The following is a 26,692-nucleotide window of genomic DNA, read 5'->3' on the forward strand; positions in this document are numbered from 1 at the left end:
GTTAGCGCTACTGGTGCTAACCTGATGCTGCTTGGGGCTGGTGCTTGCCAGTTCACCAAAACGCTACCAAAAAAACTGTTAGCGATCGCAAGGATCAGGCCTGACTCTGCGAACGCTGCAGTTATGCATTTAGTGTTTTGTAAGTGACAGTGATCGATTGATACTGCAGTTGGGTGGGCTGGGCTGGGCCGGGCGGAGGGGAAAAATGCAGGTGCTAGCAGGTATCTGGGCTGATCCCGCTAACACTGCATTTTTGGGAACCCTAAACTGCTGGGGACGCCAGTATATATCTGATCGGATCAGATATTGATCCGTACAGATACTATACCACTAAGGGAGGCGTATGCTGCGTGCGTGGGTGTTAGCGGTACTGGTGCTAATCTGACGCTGCCTGGGGTGACGCATATCACCGCCGGGCGATCAGGGGGCTAAACCTTTATTCGGTAATAAACGGCGGGTGCCCTGACACTATAAAAAATAAACAATCAAGGGGTTAAAACTTTGTTAGGGGGGTATCCTAGACCTACAGGGGGCTAACACTAACTGCCCTACCACTTCTAACTGTCACAAACTGACACCATGCAGTAATCAGAAAAAAAAAAAAACTGCTTGGTGTCAGTGTGACGGGGGGGAGGGGTGATTGGGGGGCGATCGGGGGTGTAAAGTATGCCTGGCATGTTCTACTGTGTGTGTGTGTGTGTGTGTGTGTGTGTGTGTGTGTGTGTGTTTGTACACACAGGCAGGGAAGGATTCTCTTTGGCTGGAAGCGATCGCGAGGGGGGGGCCACGAATGGATGGCCTCCCCCTCATCTCTGAACACTCCCAGACCAAAGCCGACCGCCTCTGGCACCGGGGGGGGGGTCCGATCGGACCCCCCACCCGCGGGAGGCAGATCACGTATGGGTACGTTATTCTGCCTGCCCGTGCCATTCTGCTGACGTATATCAGCGTGAGGCGGTCGGCAAGTGGTTAATTAACCCTCTTAGGCATGGAGTTCACCAGAGCTTCACAGGTTGCCACTGGAGTCCTCTTCCACTCCTCAATGATGGCATCATGGTTCTGGTGGATGTTAGAGACCTTGCACTCCTCCATTTTCCGTTTGAGGATGCCTCACAGATGCTCAATAGGGTTTATATCTGGAGACATGTTTGGCCAGTCTATCACCTTTACCCTCAGCTTTTTTAGAAAAGAAGTGGTCATCTTGGAGATGTGTTTGGGGTTGTTATCATGTTGGAATACTGCCCTGCAGCCCAGTCTCCGAAGGGGGGAGAATCATGCTCTGCTTCAGTATGTCACAGTACATGTTGACATTCATGGTTCCCTCAATGAACTGTAGCTCCCCAGTGCAGGCAGCACTCCTGCAGCCCCAGACCATGACACTCCCACCATCAAGCTTGACTGTAGGCAAGACACACTTGTCTTTGTACTCCTCACCTGGTTGCCGCCACACACGATTGACACCATCTGAACCAAATAAGTTTATCTTGGTCTCATCAGACCACCGGACATGGTTCCAGTAATCCATGTCCTTAGTCTTCTTGTCTTCAGCAAACTGTGGGCTTTCTTGTGCATCATCTTTAGAAGAGACTTCCTTCTGGGACGACAGCCATGCAGACCAATTTGATGTAGTGTGCGGCGTATGGTCTGAGCACTGACAGGCTGACCCCCCACCCCTTCAACCTCTGCAGCAATGCTGGCAGCACTCATATGTCTATTTCCCAAAGACAACCTCTGGATATGGCGCTGAGTACGTGCACTCAACTTCTTTGGTCGACCATGACGAGGCCTGTTCTGAGTGCAACCTGTCCTGTTAAACTGCTGTATGGTCTTGGCCACCGTGCTGCAGCTCAGTTTCAGGGTCTTGGCAATCTTCTTATAGCCTAGGCCATCTTTATGTAGAGCAATAATTCTTTTTTTCAGATCCTCAGAGTTCTTTGCCATGAGGTGCCATGTTGAACTTCCAGTGACCAGTATGAGAGAGTGAGAGCGATAACACCAAATTTAACACACCTGTTCCCCATTCACCCCGGGGATGGAAATGGCTAATTGCGTACAATTTGGACATTTCACTTAGGGGTGTACTCACTTTTGTTGCCAGCGGTTTAGACATTAATGGCTGTGTGTTGAGTTATTTTGAGGGGACAGCAAATTTATACAAGCTGTACACTCACTACTTTACATTGTAGCAAAGTGTCATTTCTTCAGTGTTGTCACATAAAAGGGTATATATTTACAAAAATGTGAGGGGTGTACTCACTTTTGTGAGATACTGTGTGTGTGATATATATTATAGTATTTCAATGCTATTTACCTAACATTTTATACCTTAGTCAATGCAACTGCTAAAATGCATGCAGTGAAAACCAGTATTCAATGAAATAATAACTTTTTACTCCTTCTTTGCTTCCAGGGTTCCCTTCTCTGTGGTCTGCTTTCCCCCCCACACTGGCAGCTCTTTTTCAGTGTATGAACATGGGCAGGCTTTTGTTTTTAGAAGGATAATAGAGGCCTTGGCCTAGAGCCACAGGCTGCCCCTTGTTTATATTTTTCTATCTCTTTTATTTCTTATATAAGGCCCAAGGATAAAGTAAAGACATCATCATTTCATTACCCACGGGTTATCCTAATTACTTTAGTATAGAAAGATAGGAGACCACAAAGTTCTGTGGTCATAGGGGGCAGCCCAGAAACGATGGCCAATGGGGGCATCTCATTAAAATCTAACCGTGAGCATACAAGTCCCGTAAGGGTTGTAGCTTTTACAAGTATTTTGTATTTGCTGATCTCAAAGGTTCTCTCATCCTATGCAAGCTTTCACATGTTGTAAACCTTCTCTTTCAGTTTCAGTTCTATGTGTGTATTGTGTCTAAAAGGTGTGTTTGTGTTTTTTTTTTTCCCCCTTTTTTAGAAAGTTAGAAGGGTTGACGGACTGAATGAAAGTTTCAAATAAGCAACCCTCAGTGAAACCTGAGTAATAGTTATTTTTTTAAATGATTTATGAATACAAAGTAGAGTTGTTGCCTCGGGCAGTGTTTCTCAAACTTTGAGGCATTGGGTTAAGGTTAGTTAGACCCCATACACACTATTAGATTTTCTGCAGTTTAAATGAGACCCATACTGGTCTCCACTGTAAGGTCTTTCATCAATACTAGTGAGTTCCAAATGGCTTTCCTTGCTTGTGCTTATCCAATGTTTTTGATTTACAAAGTAATCTTAAAGTGTTACTAAACACACAACAGTAAAATCGGTCTGCATATGCAGTAAAGCATGCTTATTATATTCACTGTAGAACCTAAGGGGTTAATCCTCCTCATTGATCCTGTCTTCTCTTATTCTCCCCCCCCCCACTTCTTCCACTGTCCCCAATCCATCTCCGGATAGAACAGAGCCTTGGAGGCGCTGTGCACATGCTCAGTTTGGTGTGTGTTGCTAGAGAGTTTTTTGTTTTCTTGGGAGGGTGCATGTTATCAGCAAAGTCCAGCCAGAGGGTCAGGGGTCCTGCAGCCTTATAGGACAGTAAGAGGAGAATGAAAAACGCCTCCTACAAGCTTTAACCAAACACTGATAGAAGTCACAAGACTGCTATATACTGGTGATGAGAAAAGGTATTTAGCAGTTTATATTTACTAAAATAATTTCATTTCCATGTTTTGTGTACTGTGGGAGACCAGATCTAGTAAATGCAGGGTCCTGGGTTTAGTAACACTTTAATGTCACAACAGTTTCTAAAGCCACTGTTCGGTTACATTTACTAATGTAGGCCGGTGCAAATTGCAGTGGCAGGAATCTTCTGATTTCTGCTGTGGCTGTGAGAGCCTAGGTGCGGCCGCTGACCCTATTCTGTATGCAGGTGAGCAGAGAGCTATGAATAGATGCAGCCATTGCTGACCTGTCATCATAGTGAACAGGGCTGGAGACACCTAGTCGCTCACAGCTGCAGCAGGAATCTTCTGATCTTCTGCAATTAGTACCGGCCTAAAATGCTGGTGTGAATGTAGACTAAAATTTGTTTGATACATTTTTTTGGGCCGTGTATCAGCATGAGCCCTGTTTGTGGAGGGAAGCTTAACCAGATCATGCACAGCAGTAAACCTGGCCATATACAGTTAGATCTTTGTTTGCAGAAAAGTTGTTGGTAGGGACTTTTTTTCTTGCCATCATGGAGTCAACTAATTTTGTTCCAAAGCCCTTAACAATTTGTCTAGGTTTGTTATTTGAATGGAACCGTATTAGACAGGTTTCATTACAGAATATATACTAATCGGCCGCTTTATTAGGTACACCTGTTCAATTGCTTGGTAACACAAATTGATAATCAGTCAATCACATTGCAGCAACTCAATGCATTTAGGCATCTAGATGTGGTGAAGACGACTCGCTGAAGTTCAAACCGAGCATCAGAATAGGAAAGAAAGGGAATTTAAGCGACTTTGAATGTGGCATGGTGGTTCAGGTCAGACGGGCTGGTCTGAGTATTTAAAAAACTGCTGATCTACTGGGATTTTCACACACAACCATCTCTAGGGTTTACAGAGAATGGTCAGAAAAAAGAGAAAATAGTCAGTAAGAGGCAGTTGTGTGGAGGAAAATGCCTTGTTGATGTCAGAGGAGAATGGGCAGACTGGTTCGAGATGCTAGAAAGGCAACAGTAACTCAAATAACCACTCAATACAACCAAGGTATTCAGAATACCATCTCTGAACACACAACACATCGAACCTTGAAGCAGATGGGCTACAGCAGCAGAAGACCACTTCGGGTGCCACTCCTGTCAGCTAAGAACAGGCAAATGGGGCTACAATTTGCTCAGGCTCACCAAAATTGGACAATAGAAGATTGGAAAAACGTTGCCTCATCTGGTGAGTCTTGATTTTAGCTGCAAAATTCAGATGGTAGGGTCAGAATTTGGCGTAGACAACATGAAAGCCTGGATGTATCCTGCCTTGTATCAACGGTTCAGGCTGGTGGTGTAATGGTGTGGGGAATATTTTCTTGGAACACTTTGGACCCCTTAGTACCAATTGAGCATCGTTTTACATGCCACTTACCTGAGTATTGTTACTGGTCATGTCCATCCCTTTATGACTACAGTGTACTCATCTTCTGATGGCTCCTTCCAGCAGGATAATGCACAATGTCACAAAGCTCAAATCATCTCACCACTGGTTTATTGAACATGACAATGAGTTCACTGTATTCCAATGGCCTCCAGATCTCAATCCAATTGGGCACCTTTGGGATGTGGTGGAATGAGAGATTCGCATCATGGATGTGCAGCCGAAAAATGTGCACCAACTGCGTGATGCTATAATGTCAATATGGACCAAATTCTCTGAGGAATGTTTCCAATACCTAGTTGAATCTAAGCCATGAAGAATTAAGGCAATTCTGAAGGCAAAAGGGGGTCCAACCCGGCACCAGCAAGGTGTACCTAATAAAGTGGCCGGTGAGTGTACAATTTTCCCAAAGGAAAACCACATTTATAGCTAGAAATTCATTAGTTTAGTTTAAAAAAAAAAAAAATTCTTTCTGCTTTTTTGATTTTTTTTCTTGTCGAAAACAAACGTATGTTGACCTCACTAACCATTAGAAAATCAAAAGAACGCTGCAAAAACCAAACATTTCCAATAAAGTTCTGCTGGTGTATTCCAACTTAAAGTCCTAAGTTTGCCTACAAAAAAAAAATGACAAGTTAAGTGCAAGGGACATTACTTGTCTTCAGTGTGATGTGTGCCTTGCGCTTCTGTCTTCTAGTTCAGTGGAAATCTGCCATCCTCTGATGCCCCCCACACCTGCCAGTGTAATCTTCCAGTATTGTTGGGATTAATAGAATGGAGCAGTCACAGGCTCTCATCAAGAGTGCCCGCCCTTTCCACCCAGCTCTCCTCCATTCATAGAAGTCTACTACAGCTTCCGTGAATGAAGCATGATCTATGAATGGAGGTGGTGGACCTTTCAATCACCCATCCTCCATTCATAGATTGTGATTGACAGTCCCTCACTTCTATTAGTCCCCATCACACCAGAAGATTATGGAAGCAGGGGTGGAAGAAGGGGGCATCAAAGGACGGAAGATTTCTACTGAACTACAAGACAGAAGCACAAGGAATACAACACGCTACAGGTAGGTAATGTAAGAATCCTTGTACGATTAATCAATGTACCATTCTCACCATGAACAAGGAAAATATTTTGGGTGGCATTCCTCTAAACTTTAAAAAAAGAAAAAGCATCTGTGGAAAATACATCTGCCTTTGTTTGCTATTATAGGTGTCCTACATTGGAAAAGATTGTGCCGAAATTCCAAGATTTCTTGCTTGCAAATATGGTAATTTTGCAAAGAGGCTGGATCTGAGCTTTAACTTATTACAGTAAGTGGCTTTACTTCATATTTCATGTAAAATAAGCATTTGAACTCTTGCCTTAGTTCTTGAGTAGTAAGCTTTAATGACTATATACTTCTATGAAGGATGTCTACTTTAAAGAGACCCTGTTGCCTGATTATTTATTTTAATAAAAATCTGCCTATATGATTATATGTGCATTTAACTTATGCATGTTATTTATGTGTAAACGCCTCTCTTGTTTAAATGTCCAAAAACCCTGAGACTGCTGCTTTGTACTGCCATCTTGGATGTGATGTCAGCAGACTCAGAGCTGTCTCTCACATGACATTCACCTTCACTTCTCCCCCAACAGCTACATAAAAGGTTATGCAGGAAGGTGAAGTGAGGGGCATAGATGCTGGGCCAGCACATACAGTATTAAGACCGGGGGTTCCACCCTTTTGACCTTTTTGGGCCAGATTGGAAAAAGAGGAATTTATCTTGGGCCGCACATAAAATACACCAACATTAAGGAGAACTGATGATCAGTCTGGCAGATCACAAGTCAACGATCCCTGATATAGATAATGTACCTATCTGAGTAATAAAACTTCATTTTTTTTGTAATAATTTTTTGTAATAATTTTTATTATTTAGTTACATAGTTAGGTTGAAAAAAGACACAAGTCCATCTAGTTAAACCATAAAAATAAATAAATAAAAACTAATATCAAACCATCCCATATACACAATCCTATACCCACAGTTCATCCAGAGGAAGGCGAAAAACCCCAGCAAAGCATGATCTAATTTGCTACAGCAGGGGAAGAAAATTCCCTCCTGACCCCCAAGAGGCAATCGGATTTTCCCTGGATTAACTTTACCTATAAATGTTAGTACTCCGTTATATTATGTACATTTAGGAAAGAATCCAGGCCTTTCTTAAAGCAATCTACTGAGCTGGCCAGAATCACCTCTGGAGTGAGTCTATTCCACATTTTCACAGCTCTCACTGTGAAGAAACCTTTCCGTATTTGGAGATGAAATCTCTTTTCCTCTAGGTGTAAAGAGTGCCCCCTTGTCCTCAGTGTTGACTGTAAAGTGAATAACAACACCAAGTTCACTATATGTCACTATATGGACCCCTTATATATTTGTACATGGTGATCATATCCCCACTTAAACTCCTCTTCTCAAGAGAGAATAAATTCAGTTCCTCTAATCTTTCCTCATAGCCAAGTTCCTCCATGTCTCTTATCAGTTTGGTTGCCCTTCTCTGCACTTTCTCCAGTTCCCGGATATCCTTTTTGAGAACCGGTGTCCAAAACTGAACTGCATATTCCAGATGAGGTCTTACTAATGATTTGAACAGGGGCAAAATTATATCTCTCTCTCTGGTGTCCATACCTCTCTTAATACAGGAAAGGACTTTGCTTGCTTTGGAAACTGCTGCTTGGCATTGCATGTTATTATTAAGCTTATGATCTACCCAAACCCCCAGATCCTTCTCCACTATAAATCCCCCCCAGTTGTACTCCCCCTAGTATATATGATGCATGGATATTCTTAGCCCCCAAGTGCATAACTTTACATTTATCAACATTAAACCTCATCTGCCACATAGTCGCCCAATTAGACGCATTGAGGTCGGCTTGTAAATTGGAGACATCCTGTAAGGACGCTATTTCACTGCATAGTTTGGTGTGATCTGCAAAGACTGAAATGGTACTATTAATCCCAGACCCAATATCATTTATAAAGGTATTAAAAAGTAAGGGTCCCAACACTGAACCTTGGGGTACACCGCTGATAACCTTAGACCATTCAGAGTAAGAATCATTAACCACTACTCTCTGAATTCGATTTTTTTTAGCCAGTTTTCTATCAATTTACAAACTGATCTTTCCAAGCCTGTAGACTTTACCTTACACATGAGCCGTGTTGGGAACTGTGTCAAACGCTTTTGTAAAATCCCAAGTATACCACGTCCACAATGACCTCTCTGTCCAAGGTTTTACTTACCTCTTCATAAAAAGAAATCAGATTTGTTTGACAGCTTCTGTCTTTCGTGAATCCATGCTGTCTGTTGCTTAAAATATTTTTTCCCAACAAGAACTCATCTGCAGTCAGGTCCATAAATATTGGGAGATCGACACAATTGTAATCTTTTTGGCTCTATACACCACCACAATGGATTTGAAATGAAACGATCAAGATGTGCTTTAACTGCAGACTTTCAGCTTTAATTTGAGGGTATTTACATCCAAATCAGGTGAATGGTGTAGGAATTACAACAGTTTGTATATGTGCCTCCCACTTTTTAAGGGACCAAAAGTAATGGGACAGATTAACAATCACCCATCAAACTTTCACTTTTTAATACTTGGTTGCAAATCCTTTGCAGTCAATTACAGCCTGACATCTGGAACGCATAGACATCACCAGACGCTGGGTTTCATCCCTGGCGATGCTCTGCCGGGCCTCTACTGCAACTGTCTTCAGTTCCTGCTTATTCTTGGGGCATTTTCCCTTCAGTTTTGTCTTCAGCAAGTGAAATGCATGCTCAATCGGATTCAGGTCAGGTGATTGACTTGGCCATTGCATAACATTCCTCTTCTTTCCCTTAAAAAATTCTTTGGTTGCTTTTGCAGTATGCTTCGGGTCCACCTGCACTGTGAAGCGCCGTCCAATGAGTTCTGAAGCATTTTGCTGAATATGAGCAGATAATATTGCCCGAAACACTTCAGAATTCATCCTGCTGCTTTTGTCAGAAGTCACATCATAAATAAATACAAGAGAACCAGTTCCATAGGCAGCCATACATGCCCACGCCATGACACTACCACCACCATGCTTCATTGATGAGGTGGTATGCTTTGGATCATGAGCAGTTCCTTTCCTTCTCCATACTCTTCTCTTCCCTTCACTCTGGTATAAGTTGATCTTGGTCTCATCTGTCCATAGCATGTTGTTCCAGAACTGTGAAGGCTTTTTTAGATGTTGTTTGGCAAACTCTAATGTTTCCTTCCTGTTTTTGAGGCTCACCAATGGTTTACATCTTGTGGTGAACCCTTTGTATTCACTCTGGTGAAGTCTTCTCTTGATTGTTGACTTTGACACACATACACCTACCTCCTGGAGAGTGTTCTTGATCTGACCAACTGTTGTGAAGGGTGTTTTCTTCACCAGGGAAAGAATTCTTCGGTCATCCACCACAGTTGTTTTCCGTGGTCTTCCGGGTCTTTTGGTGTTGCTGAGCTCACCGGTGCGTTCTTTCTTTTTAAGGATGTTCCAAACAGTTGATTTGGCCACACCTAATGTTTTTGCTATCTCTCTGATGGATTTGTTTTGTTTTTTCAGCCTAATGATGGCTTGCTTCACTGATAGTGACAGCTCTTTGGATCTCATATTGAGAGTTGACAGCAACGGATTCCAAATGCAAATAGCACCCTTGAAATTAACTCTGGACCTTTTTTCTGTTCCTTGTAAATGGGATAATGAGGGAATAACACACACCTGGCCATGGAACAGCTGAGCAGCCAATTGTCCCATTACTTTTGGTCCCTTAAAAAGTGGGAGGCACATATACAAACTGTTCTAATTCCTACACCATTCACCTGATTTGGATGTAAATACCCTCAAATTAAAGCTGAAAGTTTGCAGTTAAAGGACATCTTGTTCGTTTCATTTCACATCCATTGTGGTGGTATAGAGCTAAAAAGATTAGAATTGTGTTGATGTCCCAATATTTATGGACCTGACTGTATGTGGTCTTTTATTAAACTCTCCAGTATCTTCCCGACTATAGAAGTTAAACTAACAGGTCTATATTTACTTTGTTCCCTTTTTAAATATGGACACCACATTGGCCCTACACCAATCCAGTGGTACCATTCCCATCATTAACGAGTCCCTAAAAATTAGAAACAATGTCTTTGAAATGACAGAGCTCATTTCTTTTAGGATCCGTGGGTGGATGCCATCAGGTCCAGGTGCTTTATCTACCTTTAGTCTGTCTAAATATTTCTGAACCATATCACTTTTGAACCATTGTGGGTAATTTGGGGCTGTATCAATACCATTCCCATTATGGACATGAGCTCCCCCATGCTCCTTTTGTATACACAGAAGTGAAGAAAGTATTTAATGAATTAGCCTTTTCTATGTCCCCAGTCACCCGCTCTAGATTATTTTGTAAAGTGCCTACATGTTCAGACCTGACCTTTTTACTATTAATATATTATATTATAAAAGTAAGAGGGCAACATAAAACTAGTGCAATATTTGACACTAAACTAACACATCAGTATCTGGTTGGATGGATAGAGTAGCAATTCTCAATGAATTCTCAAGGTGCTCATCTGATATTTTGGTTCAAATTTTGCCCTTCGTGTTCTTCATCCTTGAGAATAGTTGCTCACAAATGTAGGTGCTGCCGAAAACTGATGACATGAATAAGGCGTGATTGTGAAGAGTGGGGGATTTTTTTTTTGCGAAGATAAAACTTAATTCCATGCACATGTTTGCGAAGTGTAAACACATTTTTACAAAAAATTCACCCCAAAAAATTGTAGATTTTTAAGTAAGTTTATGAATTTGTGTTGGGCCACATTCATAGCCATTTCAGGACGCTGGTTGCACACCCCTGATTTAGACATTCCCAAAACAGGAGTGAGCTATGACAAGCAAGAAGAGGGGGGGTTGAGCTAGGGCATTGTATTCTGCTAGAGCAGTCAAATTTTTTACTGAATTTAAAAATAACTTTTCAAGTTAATACAAAAGAAGGCTGCAAGTTAGCCTTTTAAAATACTTGATTTTTTTTTCTGAGTTTTTAACTGCAATTTCTTAAGTTGTTTACAGGGTCTCTTTAAAGGCATACATCAGTAAAATATAGCATCAGCAAGCACTTAGTGTATGTAAATAGCTTTCTGCTAATTTGACATCGGGTGCTGGATGTTTTAAGTTTTTTTTAATTATGTGCTTCCTGGTAACATATTCAACTTTAATTTCCACACCTTTTTTTATATATTTTTTTGCTGTGCAGTTAAGATGCTTCTTTCTGAACTCCAGGAATGAGACAAAATCTTATTTATTTTTTAGGAGGGCTTTGGTGAAATATCAGGGGTCTAAACAGGGGGAATCTGCACCGCAAGGGGGTGATTACACCTGGCATACCCTGTGAGCACGCCTATGCAGACGAGCATGCTGGAAAACCAGCAGCCTACTGGCTCCTGATCAGCGCTCTCAGCCAATGCCTGAGAGCACTGACCGGAGTGTTCTGGTGGGGTGGGCCGTCCCCCTGTCAGAACACAATAAGCTCAGCAGGGGAGATCGCTGTACTAACATCAAATTGTTAGTACAGCGGCTCCGACCGGAGCTGTGAGTGGTGTGTACAAGGCTTAAAGCGGGGTTCCACCCAAATTTTGAACAATATCTGTATGTATTCTCTTCCTTGCCTAGATGCTGACATGCCGTTTAAAAAAATTTAAATCGCCGTAATTACCTTTTATTTTTCTATTCTTCTTTGCACTTCCTGGTTCTCCTCCCATGGGAGTAGGCGTGTTTCTAGCCTCTCCCAGACTCCGCACAGCCACCTGGGAGCTAGTCTCAGGCTTCCCAGGATGCCACTGAGCATGTGCAGGAACGAGCGGTGAATGCTGGGAGCACAGCATTCACCACATCCAGGAAATAAATGCTTGTGGGCTTCAAATGCCCACAATGAAGATGGAAACCGCCTGCAGTGAATAATATAAGTTATTCTTTCCGACAAAATCTGACACAGGCGGACATATTACACACAATATGTGAGTATGTAATGCTGAGAAGAAAAGTTTGTGAATGAACTAAAAAAAAAAAAAAAACAATAGATAGGTGGACCCCCGCTTTAGGGGGCAGGAATAAGGTGTATTACATCATTCCTTCCTCCAGCAGGCTTCCTTAATTAATGTGACTGGTCCCTGGCAAGGTGCTCTCCAGTTGTAGTTGCATTCTTGCCTTCTCATGTACAAGACAGGGTTAATAGCCCTGCACAGAGCTGGAGCCTGCTATACCAAGGGATAGGGTAAGTAATATACTTTATCTCTGTACTACTAGAATAAATGAGCATTTAAACCTTGTAGTGCGGTAGGCCTCGCTGCAAGGGTAGATTTTGTCTCATTCCTGAAGTTCAGCTTTAAGGTGACTGTCACATTACTCACAAAATGGAATCCAGTAAATGTTTTTCTGTTACAGCACCACTTAAATAGGTTACCTCTAATGAAGAGTATACTATGCCTGGCTGGCTTCTGTGTATAAGATCCAAGTTGCCTCTTTAGTGATGCTGAATACTACAGAGTGGTGATCTTCTTGTGCTGCAGGAATAAGAGGCAGTGCACTGCAACAGGATCTGGTCATTTGCCATCCTTTCCCCATCCATTCACAAATGGACACAAGGAGCTCCGTGAATGGATGATGAAAAAGAAGGGGTGGATGAATGACAAAGCTCCCCCTCTCCATTTACAGAATACCTTGCATCCTGTGAAAAGAATACAAAACCTTTTATGAACAAAGGGAGAGAAAAGGGAAGACAGACGACTGGATCTTTCACTATCGCAGCCACTGCTTCTCATCCAAACAGCACTGTAAGATCACCACTCTGTGTAATATACAGCATAACTGAAGGAAAGATTTGTACAGTGAACAGCAGCCTACATGGTGATACTCTGCATTAGAGGTGAATTAATTGACTGATGTTGTATCCCAAAAAAATGTACAGCTTTAAAGCTTTCCATAATGCTTGTAGATACAGATATGAATTTGGGCTTGTTTTAAATGACTTTTTCTGCTTGTTCAGAAGATGTAAATACATATTGTGCATGATCTTAGCATAGGTTACTGTAAGCTTAAAGTAGTATTAAACCCTCAAAGTTTTTTAGCTTAACACATTGAGCACAATAAAATAAACATTCCCTAGTAAAGTATTTGTTAAAATTCTTACCCCAGCAATTGTAGTTTTCAACTTTCAATGATGTTGGCTCCTTCTCCCTGCTATGGTACTGTGTTTCTACTGATGTAAACAGTGTAGGGCAGTGGTTGTCATCTAAAATACGTCCCCTGACATCACCAAATGCTGCACATAATGTTCAATATATGTAATGATTGAGAGAACTTTCAGAAACTGCAGAACTAATGGAGGAAATGAGGGTCAGAGAGTGTGTACATTCTACATTTGTGGCTGGGGATATGTACCGGTATGCTGCAGAAGACCATATGAAACTGGGGACATGCTACATGAAGCTTTTAGAGATCAATGCTATTATCCTAATGATCGTTCTGACTACAGAGTGCTGAAGTCCAAGGGCCGCAGGTTAGGCACCAGGGCTGTAAGAGTCTAGTCAACTTTAGTCCTTGCATGCAAGGCGGCTCCATAGGACCCTGCAAGGGAAAGGAGCCACCTTGAAATGGGAAACCTGGGGCAGTGGTCATGGCACTAGCTTAAACTTAAGCAAGGATTAAAAGATGAAGAAGCTGCAGTAAGTAAGTGATTGATTAAATCAGCTGCTGAAAGTGCTTACAAACTGAGGGTTTAATATCACTTTAATATTTTACCACAAGTATAAGTTTTTGTCTGAAGGCGAGATAATGCATATAATTGTTGTTGATGATGAATGCAATGCCATTGGCTCCCCTGTGGTCCATTATAAGGTAAGTGCTAGTATTAAGAATTAAACTGTTACATGGGAAAACATTTTATTGGCAAAACATGCAAATAAAGCAAAAATATAATAACTTTTAGAGCTCTGGCAACACATGGATCTGTGTTATGTTGATGGTAAAAGAGTTAGCTGGCCCCTTTTCAGCTAATTTGGAGGGCTCCTATAAAGGAATTTGCAACCAGAGCTTGCATGGTCACGAGGTAACCCCTTTTTGCTGTTTAACACTTCTCCTTGGCCAGTGAGTTGACATTTTACTTATATGAAGGCAAAGGCTCCAAAAAAACACAAAACTTGTGTAGGCAACTTAAAATGCCTGCTGCCCAGAGGATGAACCAGCATACGTTCATGAACCACCCAACATTGCATAATGATACTATAAGCTGTTTCTTTCCAATAGGCACAGTAGACATCCATTAATAAGGAATACATTGTGTGTTCAATTTGGTATGGTGGATTTCCTAGATGTGGAAAGTATACTTACAAAATGGTGGAGTATAAACGATGAAGGCGTCCGACCAACAAATTGCAAAAATAATAATTTTTTTAACTGAGAATTTTATTGATAACGGGCATTACAGCTAAAGGGAATACAGTTGCAAAAATAATTTTAAAGACTAAAAATGCATAAAGCTTCACTTCCAGATTCACTATCCTGCTAATGGGCCTTATCGGAGATATTAAGTATGTAACTTACCTGCTCATGGCAGTGATGGAGCTCAAGAGAACTTCTGAGGTTCTGGTTACAAATTTTCAGTAAACTGATTGCATGTTGTGTGCTGATTGCCATAATCACTCCATGTATTTCATGATACATTGTATATCTCATCACTTATTTTTAAATGCAGATTTGTTGGAAATTATTTGCAATGTACTGCTCTTGTTTTCATTTTAAAAACAAGTACGTGTTTACCTGGAATCCTAAATTGTAGGTTACAGATTCTTGGGATGTTGTATTGGGTGATCTTGCATTGATATCTGAGCAATTTGTTGAAAAAGATGGCAGGTTGGGGACTATATCTCATGTCTGTGGGTATCCATGTCTTGCTATTCTCTAGTTTCCCATAAATGAACGTTGAAAGCAAAACTCTTATTCTCGGTGTAAAGGTCAGCTGCCCAAATGTAAGCATAGGACCATGTGAGCCCATGGTTGCCTGCATGGTTTAGGAGATAGTCACCGTGCATGCAGCCGCTGACGTCAGCGGCACATGCACTCTGAAGGTCCGTCGGATTGTGGCCGGAATATGCCAGAATGTCATTGCGGCTCCGGCCACTCACAGCGCCGGAGCCCGCGAACCCAGAAGAAACGCAGAGGGAACATGTCAGCCCCCTCATCGGTGACCGGGCGCGCTGCGGGAGCTTTGTCCTAATGTAAGTATTTCATAATGTGCTAGTATGCGATGCATACTAGCACATTATGCTATTGTCTTGCAGGTATTTTTTTTTCAGCTGTTTACTACCGCTTTAGCCAGTGCACCTGGTTGGGCCCCATCAAAATAACGACCAAATTTCCATTTAGGCACATGTAGATACTGTGCCCAGTAACTCTAGCCAGAAAGTAAATAAAGCTTTCACTTGTTAGGTTTTGAGACCTGGTGCAAAATGGGGTGAGATTCCAGTTACGGTATTTCCATTACTAACAGATACAGTGGTGAGCTTCTAGGAATAAAACACAATTTAAGAATGGAAGACAGGCAGATGATTGATAGTTTTGCCCCCTCCATTCATAGATCGTGTTCCATTCATAGAAGCTGTAGTATGGCTTCTATGAATGGCAGAGTTGGGTAGAAAGGGCAGGCATAGTCAGGCTCTCTTTAGGTTGGCCATAGACAGAGCGAATTTCTTTCCTGCAACTACAGTTTTCAGGAAAGAAATTTACTCGATTACCACATCAACACAGTCAGTGTTGATGGGGGAATCCCCCCTGTGGAGCTGTGTTCTCTTGGCAGAAGAAGCTGCCCCCACCGGGAGAACACAGTGATTATTGCTAGCAGTTACAACAGCCACTAGCAATAATTGCATGTACAATCCAACAGGCTGGTTGTACCCAAGTTGATCTATGATCAGCTTGGGTACATTAAGCCTGTCCATGCATGGTTCAAATCTCAGCCGATTCCTGCTGAACTGGCAGGGATACGAACTGTCTATGGCCGGCTTTAGCTGTATTAACCCTGCTGCACCAGAAGATTGCGGGGGTGGGGGTGGGTAGCAGGACAATGGAGAATTACTACTAACAGCAGAGAAATGACACAAGGGACACCTTCTACTGGTTGTAAGTTATATCCCTTGTGCTGATTTTTCTGTTTTTGATTTGGGCTTTAATATTGCAGCAGCCTTGCTGAAGGATACACATGCAGATCATGGGACAGGTGTTGAACACAGAGGTGGACAAAACAAAGGATACCATAAAAGAGATTCAAATACAGGTCCCCGAATTACATTGCTGTTTCCAAATGAGCCTCCCCTTCTGCAAGCTGTAGTTTAGGTGAAGTGCTACTTTTCAGCAGCTTCATTCCTGTGCAACAATTCCTTCGGCGCTATTTATCATGTATGGCCTAGTCACGGAACACACCTCTGTCACACACTGTCTCTGATAGAAAGTGCCACAGTCAGCTATGTGGACAATAAGCACTAGAGCCATCCTTACACCGTAAGCCAGCTATAGGTATCCTGTTTTTAGTATGAAATATGCGGCAAGCATTCTATTGTCAAATATCTAGTGTGGCAAATACTTGAATGAGGCAAACGTGGGCTTTTAGAGTGGGTACCAGTTTTGTAGGAATAGTTTGTAATGATTAAGGATTTAGGATATCGGTGGAAAGAGAAGCGGTCTTTTAACATGTCACATGCAGTGTAGCACCTATACAGACATTGAGAAAGGCATCCTTCTATTGGACAATGAGCCGTGTGTTTTAAAATCCTTTCTCTGTCTATCAGATTAAATAAATTTTATGCATTTTGACAGCAGGGGTTTAAGTACAGTGAGTACACTGTTGCAAAGCCTTAAATAAGATTTGTTCTGCATGCCAATCTTGTGTGTAATATGTGAGCATCGTTTCTTCTTGTATTGGTGAGTCTTACTGCGTTCAGTTATTTCCGTGTATGAATGTTTCTCTAATCAGTGGCATAGATTTGGACATTTTTGAGTGTTTTAGCCAAACATTCATCAGTATACAGTATCTCACAAAAGTGAGTACATCCCTCACATTTAAAAAAAAAAAAATGTATTATATCTTTTCATGTGACAACATTGAAGAAATGACACTTTGCTACAATGTAAAGTAGTGAGTGTACAGCTTGTATAACAGTGTAAATTTGCTGTCCCCTCAAAATAACTCAACAAACAGCCATTAATGTCTAAACCGCTGGCAACAAAAGTGAGTATACCCCTAAGTGAAAATGTCCAAATTGGGCCCAATAAGCCATTTTCCCTCCCCAGTGTCATGTGACTCATTAGTATTACAAGGTCCCAGGTGTGAATGGGGAGCAGGTGTGTTAAATTTGGTGTTATGGCTCTCACTCTCTAATACTGGTCACTGGAAGTTCAACCTGGCACCTCATGGCAAAGAACTCTCCGAGGATCTTAAAAGAATTCTTGCTCTCCATAAAGTTGGCCTAGGCCATAAGAAGATTGCCAAGACCCTGAAACTGAGCTGCAGCACGGTGGCCAAGACCATACAGCGGTTTAACAGGACAGACTCCATTCAGAACAGGCCTTGCCATGGTTGACCAAAGAAGATAAGTGCATGTGCTCAGCGTTATATCCAGAGCTTGTCTTTGGGAAATAGACATATGAGTGCTGCCAGCATTGCTGCAGAGGTTGAAGGGGTGGGGGGTCAGCATGTCAGTGCTCAGACCATACGCCGCACGCTGCTTCAAATTGGTCTGCATGGCTGTCGTCCCAGAAGGAAGCCTCTTCTAAAGATGATGCACAAGAAAGCCTGCAAACAGTTTGCTGAAGACAAGCAGACTAAGAACATGGATTACTGGAACGATGTCCTGTGGTCTGATGAGACCAAGATAAACTTATTTAGTTCACATGGTGGCAAGCATGTCTGGCAGCATCCAGGGGAGGAGTACAAAGACAAGTGTGTCTTGCCTACAGTCATGCATGGTGGTGGGAGTGTCATGGTCTGGGGCTGCATGAGTGCTGCTGGCACTGGGGAGCTACAGTTCATTGAGGGAACCATGAATGCCAACATGCTCTGCTTCAGTATGTCACAGTACATGATCCCCTCTCTTCGGAGACTGAGCCGCAGCATTATTCCAATATAACACACCTCCAAGATGACCACCTACAGCTATAACTAAGTGCCACTAACGGTGCGAAACGTGTCAGCTATCATCTGTAACTTGCTAAAGAAGCTGAAGGTAAAGGTGATGGTCTGGCCAAGCATTCTTCAGCCCTAAACCCTATTGAGCATCTGTGGGGCATCCTCAAACGAAAGACAAAGGATGCAAGGTCTGTAACATCCACCAGCTCCATGTTGTCATTGTGGAGGAGTGGAAGAGGACTCCAGTGGCAACCTGTGAAGCTCTGGTGAATTCCATGCCCAAGAGGGTTAACGCAGTGCTGGAAAATAATGGTGGCCACACAAAATATTGACACTTTGGGCCCAATTTGGACATTTTCACTTAGGGGTGTACTCACTTTTGTTGCCAGCGGTTTAGACATTAATGGCTGTGTGTGTTGTTATTTTGAGGGGACAGCAAATTTCCACTGTTATACAAGCTGTACACTCACTACTTTACATTGTAGCAAAGTGTCATTTCTTCAGTGTTGTAATATGAAAAGATATAATAAAATATTTACAAAAAATGTAATGGGTGTACTCACTTTTGTGAGATACTGTAGATTGTGAGTAATTTACAGATTCAAACTTTTTCTGAAGAAAACTAGTTAAAACAATGTTATGTTGAATAAGTTTGAGTAATACTGAACAATCACCAGTTGGTGTCAGATTCAGGACTTTATACATTGATGAAACTTTTTAACAAAAACTCCTTAACAAATCTTAAAGCGGAACTAAAACTAACTTTCAAATAACAGTTACATTCCACCACGTGTCGGGAATGCAACTGTCCCATTTGCTTTTGGGCACAACCAAACTGTCAAACCATCAATTAGCTGGTGTAATAACTGATCACATGTGCAGCATCATGGCGGTTGAAAGTCAGTGTCACATGACTACACTAATAATTAATGAACAGATGTATAGCATTTTAATGGACTCCCACACCAAGTTTCTCACAATTTGGGAGCCTTGGATAGAGTACTCCTTTCTCTCGTTAAACCTGGCCAGTAGAGGTCACCTATGACCATCGCTTGGGAGGATCCTGATGCCCTGTTCCCTCTTCGCCCCCTCACCCTCTTCCTTCCCCCTCTTTCTTCTCCTCCCTTTTTCTCTTCTCCTTTCCCCTACTCTTGGGGTCTTTAACCTTTCATCTTCCTTCTACTCTTCCTTTGGATTGTCCTTAGGATGGGAAGCACACAATTTTACATTTTTTGTTTCTTCTTACAGGGTATCCCTCTTGGTTTTCCCATTTGCTTATTTCTGTGTTCTATTGTCTGGCAAAGTTTTCATATGTAGCCCCTATGTGGGCATATTTGGTGTTCACTTTGTTATACATTGAAAACCTAATAAAAAAAAATTATTAAAGCAGAAAATCAAACAGAGACTAAGATGGCAGCTTCCTTTGTTGAAAACGACAGGAGGGTTTAATTTTGCTTTAAGTGGTGTCATTGCATTGTCTTATGTGTGGATTTTGACGGATGAGCACCTGACAACCGGTTTCTGTGATTGTGGCTCCTAGTTTCTCATTCACCTTGTGTGGAGGTGATCTCTCCATGTAAGCACCTTAATATCTGAATGCATGTTGTAGCCAGATCATGGCTGCCACTGACGCAAGGGTTTTATTAGGCTTTCAGTATGTTCCTCTCCTATGGTGTCTGTAGTGCAGTCCACGTTTTTCTGCAGAATATTAAGGAGTTTTGCATTGGAAATTCAGCTGTGGCACGAATATACAGCTGTCAGTAAATGAAGACCTTCTTCTACTTCTTGAATTAGAAACTATGGGATTCGATCCAAAAGATACCACAAGAGTTATAGTGTAATTGTGGAAAAGTCAATGATTATGGAAAATGTGCAAAAGGAGAAAAGGGGAGTGGTGTTATCTCTTGAAAGAAATGCATATTTATCACTATGGATGGTTGTTATTAATGTAGCTGTCTCACAGAAACACATTTTCTGCATTAAATCCATTTAGTATGTGCATTATTTGGCCTGCAAAGCCATGATGACATCAAAGCCCCCTTAGGCATAAGAGCACAGTGCCCTGCTGTGGAAGCTGAAGAGAGCTTGATCAATAAACCTGACATGTTAATGCAGAGCAAATAGAATAAAAGATTTTTTTTTTCTGACAAGACATGAAAAATCACCTCGTGGCAGCTGGCAGGCAGAAGCAGTAACTGCACAGACTGTGGCAACGTTGATCTGACAAACAAAAAGGAGAGATGATGGTTATAAGTTGGGTTTGTTTCAAACTTCTTTCTTGACCTGTCAGGTTTTGAAGGTTTCTGAATGGCTTTTTTTTGTCATGTGAAAATTGTAGTCTTGAGTAGTTATGGTGCAGTTATGTCTTCTCGGATTGTAAATGCTGTGGTTTTAATTGATTTCACTTTAGCTGTTGAAGCTGTCAGGCATTTATAATTCCTAAGTCCTATAGATACAGCGCTGGTATGTCATGCTTCAATGTGTAGTTATCAGGAAATTAATATCCTTAATGAACTGGTGCTTTCAAGCTAACAGGGCGTAAAATCCAACTTACCCTTTTCAATTGCTAATAGCATATCCCCCTCCTTTTATTTAGTTTGGAGAACAGCTTTCCAACAGCCTGCTGCTTTGATGCCCGACAAAATGCCAGCTTTGCTGTGGGTACATTGCGTGATCAATTACAATAAATATAGTAATTACACTAGAGTTAGTAATTAACATAATTGTAGTCAATTACTACAAATACAGTGTACAGCTAAATAAATGAGAGGGGAGAAATTAGCAAGCTAATTGATTTATCTTTATAACTGCTTTGTTTCCTGTTCCATAGAATTAGTAGCTTTTATTATTATTTTTTTTATATCAGCAGTTTATATCTATATCTATCTATATATATATATATATATATATATATAGATATAGATATAGATATAGATATAGATATATATATATATAGATATATCTATAGATATATAGATATATCTATAGATATATATATATAGAGAGAGAGATATCTCTCTCTCTCTCTCTCTCTCTCTCTCTCTCTCTCTATATATATATATGTATGTGTGTGTGATTATTTACATTTGCATGTTATGTGTGAGCGCACACACACGTGCGCGCACATATACAAATTAGAAACAATGGTTTTAAATATATCTATTCAGTAAAGGATATATTTGGAATGTATCTGGCGTCAGGTTTACGTTGAATACTTGGGCATTGATTTCACAAATAATTATGATCACATGTGTAGTTAAAAATTGATTCTCCACTTTGAAAATACTAATAGAGGAAACCATCTTGGTACTGCATTTCTTTTCTTTTTTGAAAAGTTATTTTTTATTGGATTTTATATAAAGTATAAAACAAAAAATAAAACAAAACAAAAACAAACAAAAACAAAAAATAGACAGCTTAACAAGTGGCCTCCAATAAAACAAACAACATAAGAAAAGGCTTACAGTCTAATACTAGGCATTCCATCCACCACAGGAAGTGCAAAGACAGAAGTGCAATAGACATACCAGGTCCCCAATACTCTAGGAACGATATCAGTCAATACAAAAAGCTTCAGCTTCAGTATGTTAGAAAAATCACCATCTTCAGTATAAGAGCTAAAGATGAGCCCACACACCCTAAGAAAATAAAGGAAAAAAGGGCTCGTGGTCAGCGATGCAGCTCTGTCTATGGTAAGCATTTTCATGACTCTGTTGCCGTATCAAGACTCTCTAGCCACTGGGACTAGATGTCGTCAAATTTTAGGTACCCCATTTCTTGATTTGAATGCTCAAGGGCTATTGGTATGATCCCTGTGATTATATACTTTTTTGCTGAAATACAGAAATACAAAATAGTCACTAGATAAGTTTCCAAAACGGGTTACCAAATGTGTTTGGGGTTGTAGTAGTCCACATGTAAGCAAAGCAACTGTAGACTGTACTACCTATAACAGAGTACTGCATTTACTTATCTATTGACAATATTATTTTGCCTGACATGTTAAGTTGGTCAACACTACATACAGTTGAGCTCAAAAGTTTGCATACCCTGGCAGAAATTCTGAAATTTTGGAATTAATATTGAAAATATGACTGATCATGCCAAAAAACTGTCTTTTATTCAAGGATAGTGATCAAATGAAGCAGTTTTATGATCACACAGTTTTTTGGCTCCTTTTAAAATCATAATAACAGAAATCACCTAAATGGCCATGATCAAAAGTTTACATACCCTGGAATGTTTGGCCTTGGTGCAGACACAGAAGGTGGAACACACAGGTTAAAATGGCTATTAAACGTTAATGCCCCACATTTGTGGCTTTTTAAATCACAATTGGTGTCTGTGTATAAATAGTCAATGAGTTTGTTAGCTCTCACTTGGATGCCCTAAGCAGGAGAGACACTGAGCTATTAGGAGTTAGAAAAGAACAGTCAAAAGACCTGCGGTACAAATTTACTGGAACTTTATAAAGATGGAAAAAAGTTTTAAAAAAAACCCCAAAGCCTTGAATATGCCAGTCAGTACTGTTTAATCCCTTATTACGAAGTGGAAAATTCGGGGCTCTTTTGATACCAAGCCAAGGTCAGGTAGACCAAGAAAGATTGCAGCCACAACTGGCCGAAGAATTGCCCAGGATACAAAGAAAAACCCACAGGTAACCTCAGGAGAAATACAGGCTGCTCTCCAAAAAGAGACAGTGTGGTTGTTTTTAAGGAGCACAATTCAACAATACTTGAACAAAAAAGAGCTGCCAGAAGGAAGCCTTTACTGCGCCAATGCCACAAAAAAGCCTATGAGGCATGTCAAGGTGGTGTTAGGCATATTATAACCAGGCTTTTTTGTGGAACTTGTGCAATAAAGGCTTCTTTCTGGCAAATTGACCATGCAGCTCTTTTTTGTTCAAGTATCATCGTATTGTGCTCTTTTAAAAACAACCACACCATCTTTTTCCAGAGCAGCCTGTATTTTTCCTGAGGTTACCTGTGGGTTTTTCTTTGTATCCCGAACAATTCCTGTGATAGTTGTGGCTGAAATCTTTCTTGATCTACCTGACCTTGGCTTGGTATCGAAGATCCCACATTTTCCACTTATTAAATGATTGAACAGTACTAACTGGCATATTCAAGGCTTTGGAAATCTTTTTATATCCTTTTCCATCTTTGTAAAGTTTCATTACCTTGTTACACAGGTCTCTTGACCGCTCTTTTCTGCTCCTCATGGCTCAGTGTCTAGCCTGTTTAGTGCATCCATGTGGGAGCTAACAACTCATTGATTATACACAGACACTAATTGTGATTTCGATTTAAAAAGCCACAAATGTGGGAAATTAACCTTTTTAATAGCCATGTTAACCTGTGTGTGCCCCGTTCTGTGTCTGTACCAAGGCCAAAGATTCCAAGCTAAACTTTTTTTAAACTTTTGGTCAGGGTCATTTGGGTGATTTCTGTTATTATGATTTTAAAAGGGGCCAAAAAATTATGTGATAATAAATGGCTTCATGTGATCACTATCCTTGAATAAAAAAACATTTTTTTGGCATGATTAGTCATATTTTCAATATAAATGCCAAAATGTCACAATTTCTGCCAGGGTATGCAAACATTTGAGCATAACTGTATGTGCATTAATTTAAAAACCAAACCACAATCCTTACTTCAGAGACACTATTATGGAATGGTCAACCACCATCAAAATTGCCTACAAGCATTAGTTTGCCTACCTATTTTCAATAAAATTTAATGTGTGACCATTTGTGTTTACTGCCTTCATATCACTTATTAGTTTTATGTTAGCACAGACACAAATATTATGGGATGCCCATTTATGACTGAGTGAGAATGGTTCCTTCTTTTCCCAAATACAGTTTACCCATCATGCCTCACTTCAAGAAGTCTTAACATTAAAGATAACTTCTGGTTTTAGCTCTTGATAAAGCCATTTGCACCCCACTGACTCTTTTGCCAAAACCTCTGTAAAAATAAAGTGCCTCTATTTCTCCCCTTCCTCGCATAATGCAGTGCTGGGTGCCTGTATGTCAAATCACAAGGCCCACTTGCTGTCATGTGTGGGAAGGGAGAGGGTCTCTAGAGCTTTGTATTCTTTGAGCATACTTTACCTTTTCTCGAGCCTGTGATGGTAAGGCGAGTATTAGCAGTAAGGAGAGGTGGGCCATTGGGTGAAACTGTTCCGTTTGGTCTGCATTGGTGGAGCACAGGTTTATTTAACCTCCCACCCCCAGATGTTTACTTACTTTTGTCCAGCGAATGTAACCTCTCATGTTGTTTACATCCTGGCTGGTAAAATATATAATGTGAGCCTGTGCAGTATATCCCATTAAACTTGAATGGGACATTGCTTTAGCAGTACAGCTGCACCTACATACTAGATTTTGCAAGCTGGGATGTAAACCTTGCAGGAGGCCAATGCCACTGGTAAGTAAGCATTTGGGTGTGTGTGGAGTTTTTTCTTAGTATATTGTAAGGTGGACTTGTCCTTTTTTAGGCCGAAACCTTAACCCAACTTAAGACTAACCGTAGAGCTGTCAAACTTTCCTTATTGAGACTAAGGCTGGGTTCACACTGGTCCGACAAACGCTCCGACATTGGGAGCTCATGTCGCATGACGTGTGAAATTTAATGTTTCCCTATGGGAGCCGTCCTAACTGGTCCGACACAAGTCGTTCCGACTTTATAAATGCTCCCTGTACTACTTTGGTCCGACTTTGATCCTACTTCAGCCTATTGACTATCATTGAAGTCGGATCAAAGTCGGATTGCCGTCTTGCATGATCCGACTTCGGCACGCGACTTGTGCTCAGATGTTCTTGAGGGGGAACTCCGCGCCAAATTTTAAATAAAAAACCGGCATGGGTTCCCCCTCCAGGAGCATACCAGGCCCTTGGGTCTGGTATGGACCTTGAGGGGAACCCCCTACGCCGATAAAAACGGCGTGGGGGTCCCCCCCAATCCATACCAGACCCTTATCCGAGCACGCAGCCCGGCCGGACAGGAATGGGGGTGGGGACGAGCGAGCGCCCCCCCCCCCTCCTGAACCGTACCAGGCCGCATGCCCTCAACATGGGGGGGTTGGTGCCTTGGGGGAGGGGGCGCGCTGCGGCCCCCCACCCCAAAGCACCTTGTCCCCATGTTGATGAGGACAAGGGCCTCTTCCCGACAACCCTGGCCGTTGGTTGTCGGGGTCTGCGGGCGGAGGGCTTATCGGAATCCAGGAGCCCCCTTTAATAAGGGGGCCCCCAGATCCCGGCCCCCCACCCTATGTGAATGAGTATGGGGTACATGGTACCCCTACCCATTCACCTAGGGAAGTGTCAATAAAAAAAACCACAGTACACAGGTTTCAAAATTAATTTATTGGGCAGCTCCGGTATCTTCTTCCGACTTCTCCCGGTGTTCCGCCTCTTCTCCCGGGCCCCGCCGCTATCTTCTTCCAGCTCTATTGCCAGCGAGGGGCCCGGTCTGCTGCCGCTGTCTTGTCGCCGCTGTCTCGCCGCTCCTTCTCTTCATCTCTTCTTCCGATGTTGACACGACGCTCTCCCCGGCTGGAATGCTCTCTGTGCGCTCTGCTCTGACTTATATAGGCGGTGACCCCGCCCCCTTATGCCGTCACAGTCCCTGGGCATGCTGGGACTGTGACGTTTTAGGGGGCGTGGTCATCACCCGATGACCACGCCCCCTTATGCCGTCACAGTCCCAGCATGCCCAGAGACTGTGACGGCATAAGGGGGCGGGGTCACCGCCTATATAAGTCAGAGCAGAGCGCACAGAGAGCATTCCAGCCGGGGAGAGCGTCGTGTCAACATCGGAAGAAGAGATGAAGAGAAGGAGCGGCGAGACAGCGGCGACAAGACAGCGGCCAGGGTTGTCGGGAAGAGGCCCTTGTCCTCATCAACATGGGGACAAGGTGCTTTGGGGTGGGGGGCCGCAGCGCGCCCCCTCCCCCAAGGCACCAACCCCCCCATGTTGAGGGCATGCGGCCTGGTACAGTTCAGGAAGGGGGGGGCGCTCGCTCGTCCCCACCCCCATTCCTGTCCGGCCGGGCTGCGTGCTCGGATAAGGGTCTGGTATGGATTGGGGGGGACCCCCACGCCGTTTTTATCGGCGTAGGGGGTTCCCCTCAAGGTCCATACCAGACCCAAGGGCCTGGTATGCTCCTGGAGGGGGAACCCATGCCGGTTTTTTATTTAAAATTTGGCGCGGAGTTCCCCCTAAAGATTCATACCAAACACAGTGCCGGGCATTGGCGGGGATCCAAGTTGGATCCCCGTTCATTGAAAATCGGACACATGCCGGCTTCATGTCGCAGGGCAAAGTCGGATCCAAAGTAGGACGGCTGTCGTGTCGCACCAGTGTGAACCCAGCCTAAAGCATTTATGCAAAAA

General features: G+C 42.2%; 1 protein-coding gene across 1 annotated transcript in view; it reads left to right on the forward strand.

The window, feature by feature from the left end:
* Positions 1–26,692, forward strand: part of LRMDA (leucine rich melanocyte differentiation associated) — a 1,415,555-nt gene that overhangs the window by 18,083 nt on the left and 1,370,780 nt on the right. Inside the window, exon 2 of the mRNA XM_073595197.1 lies at positions 6,271–6,371. Within this exon, the coding sequence (XP_073451298.1) occupies positions 6,271–6,371 (101 nt within the window). The remainder of the gene's footprint in view (positions 1–6,270; positions 6,372–26,692) is intronic.

This window comes from Aquarana catesbeiana, linkage group LG08, assembly GCF_042186555.1.
Source record: "Aquarana catesbeiana isolate 2022-GZ linkage group LG08, ASM4218655v1, whole genome shotgun sequence".
NCBI lineage: Eukaryota > Metazoa > Chordata > Amphibia > Anura > Ranidae > Aquarana > Aquarana catesbeiana.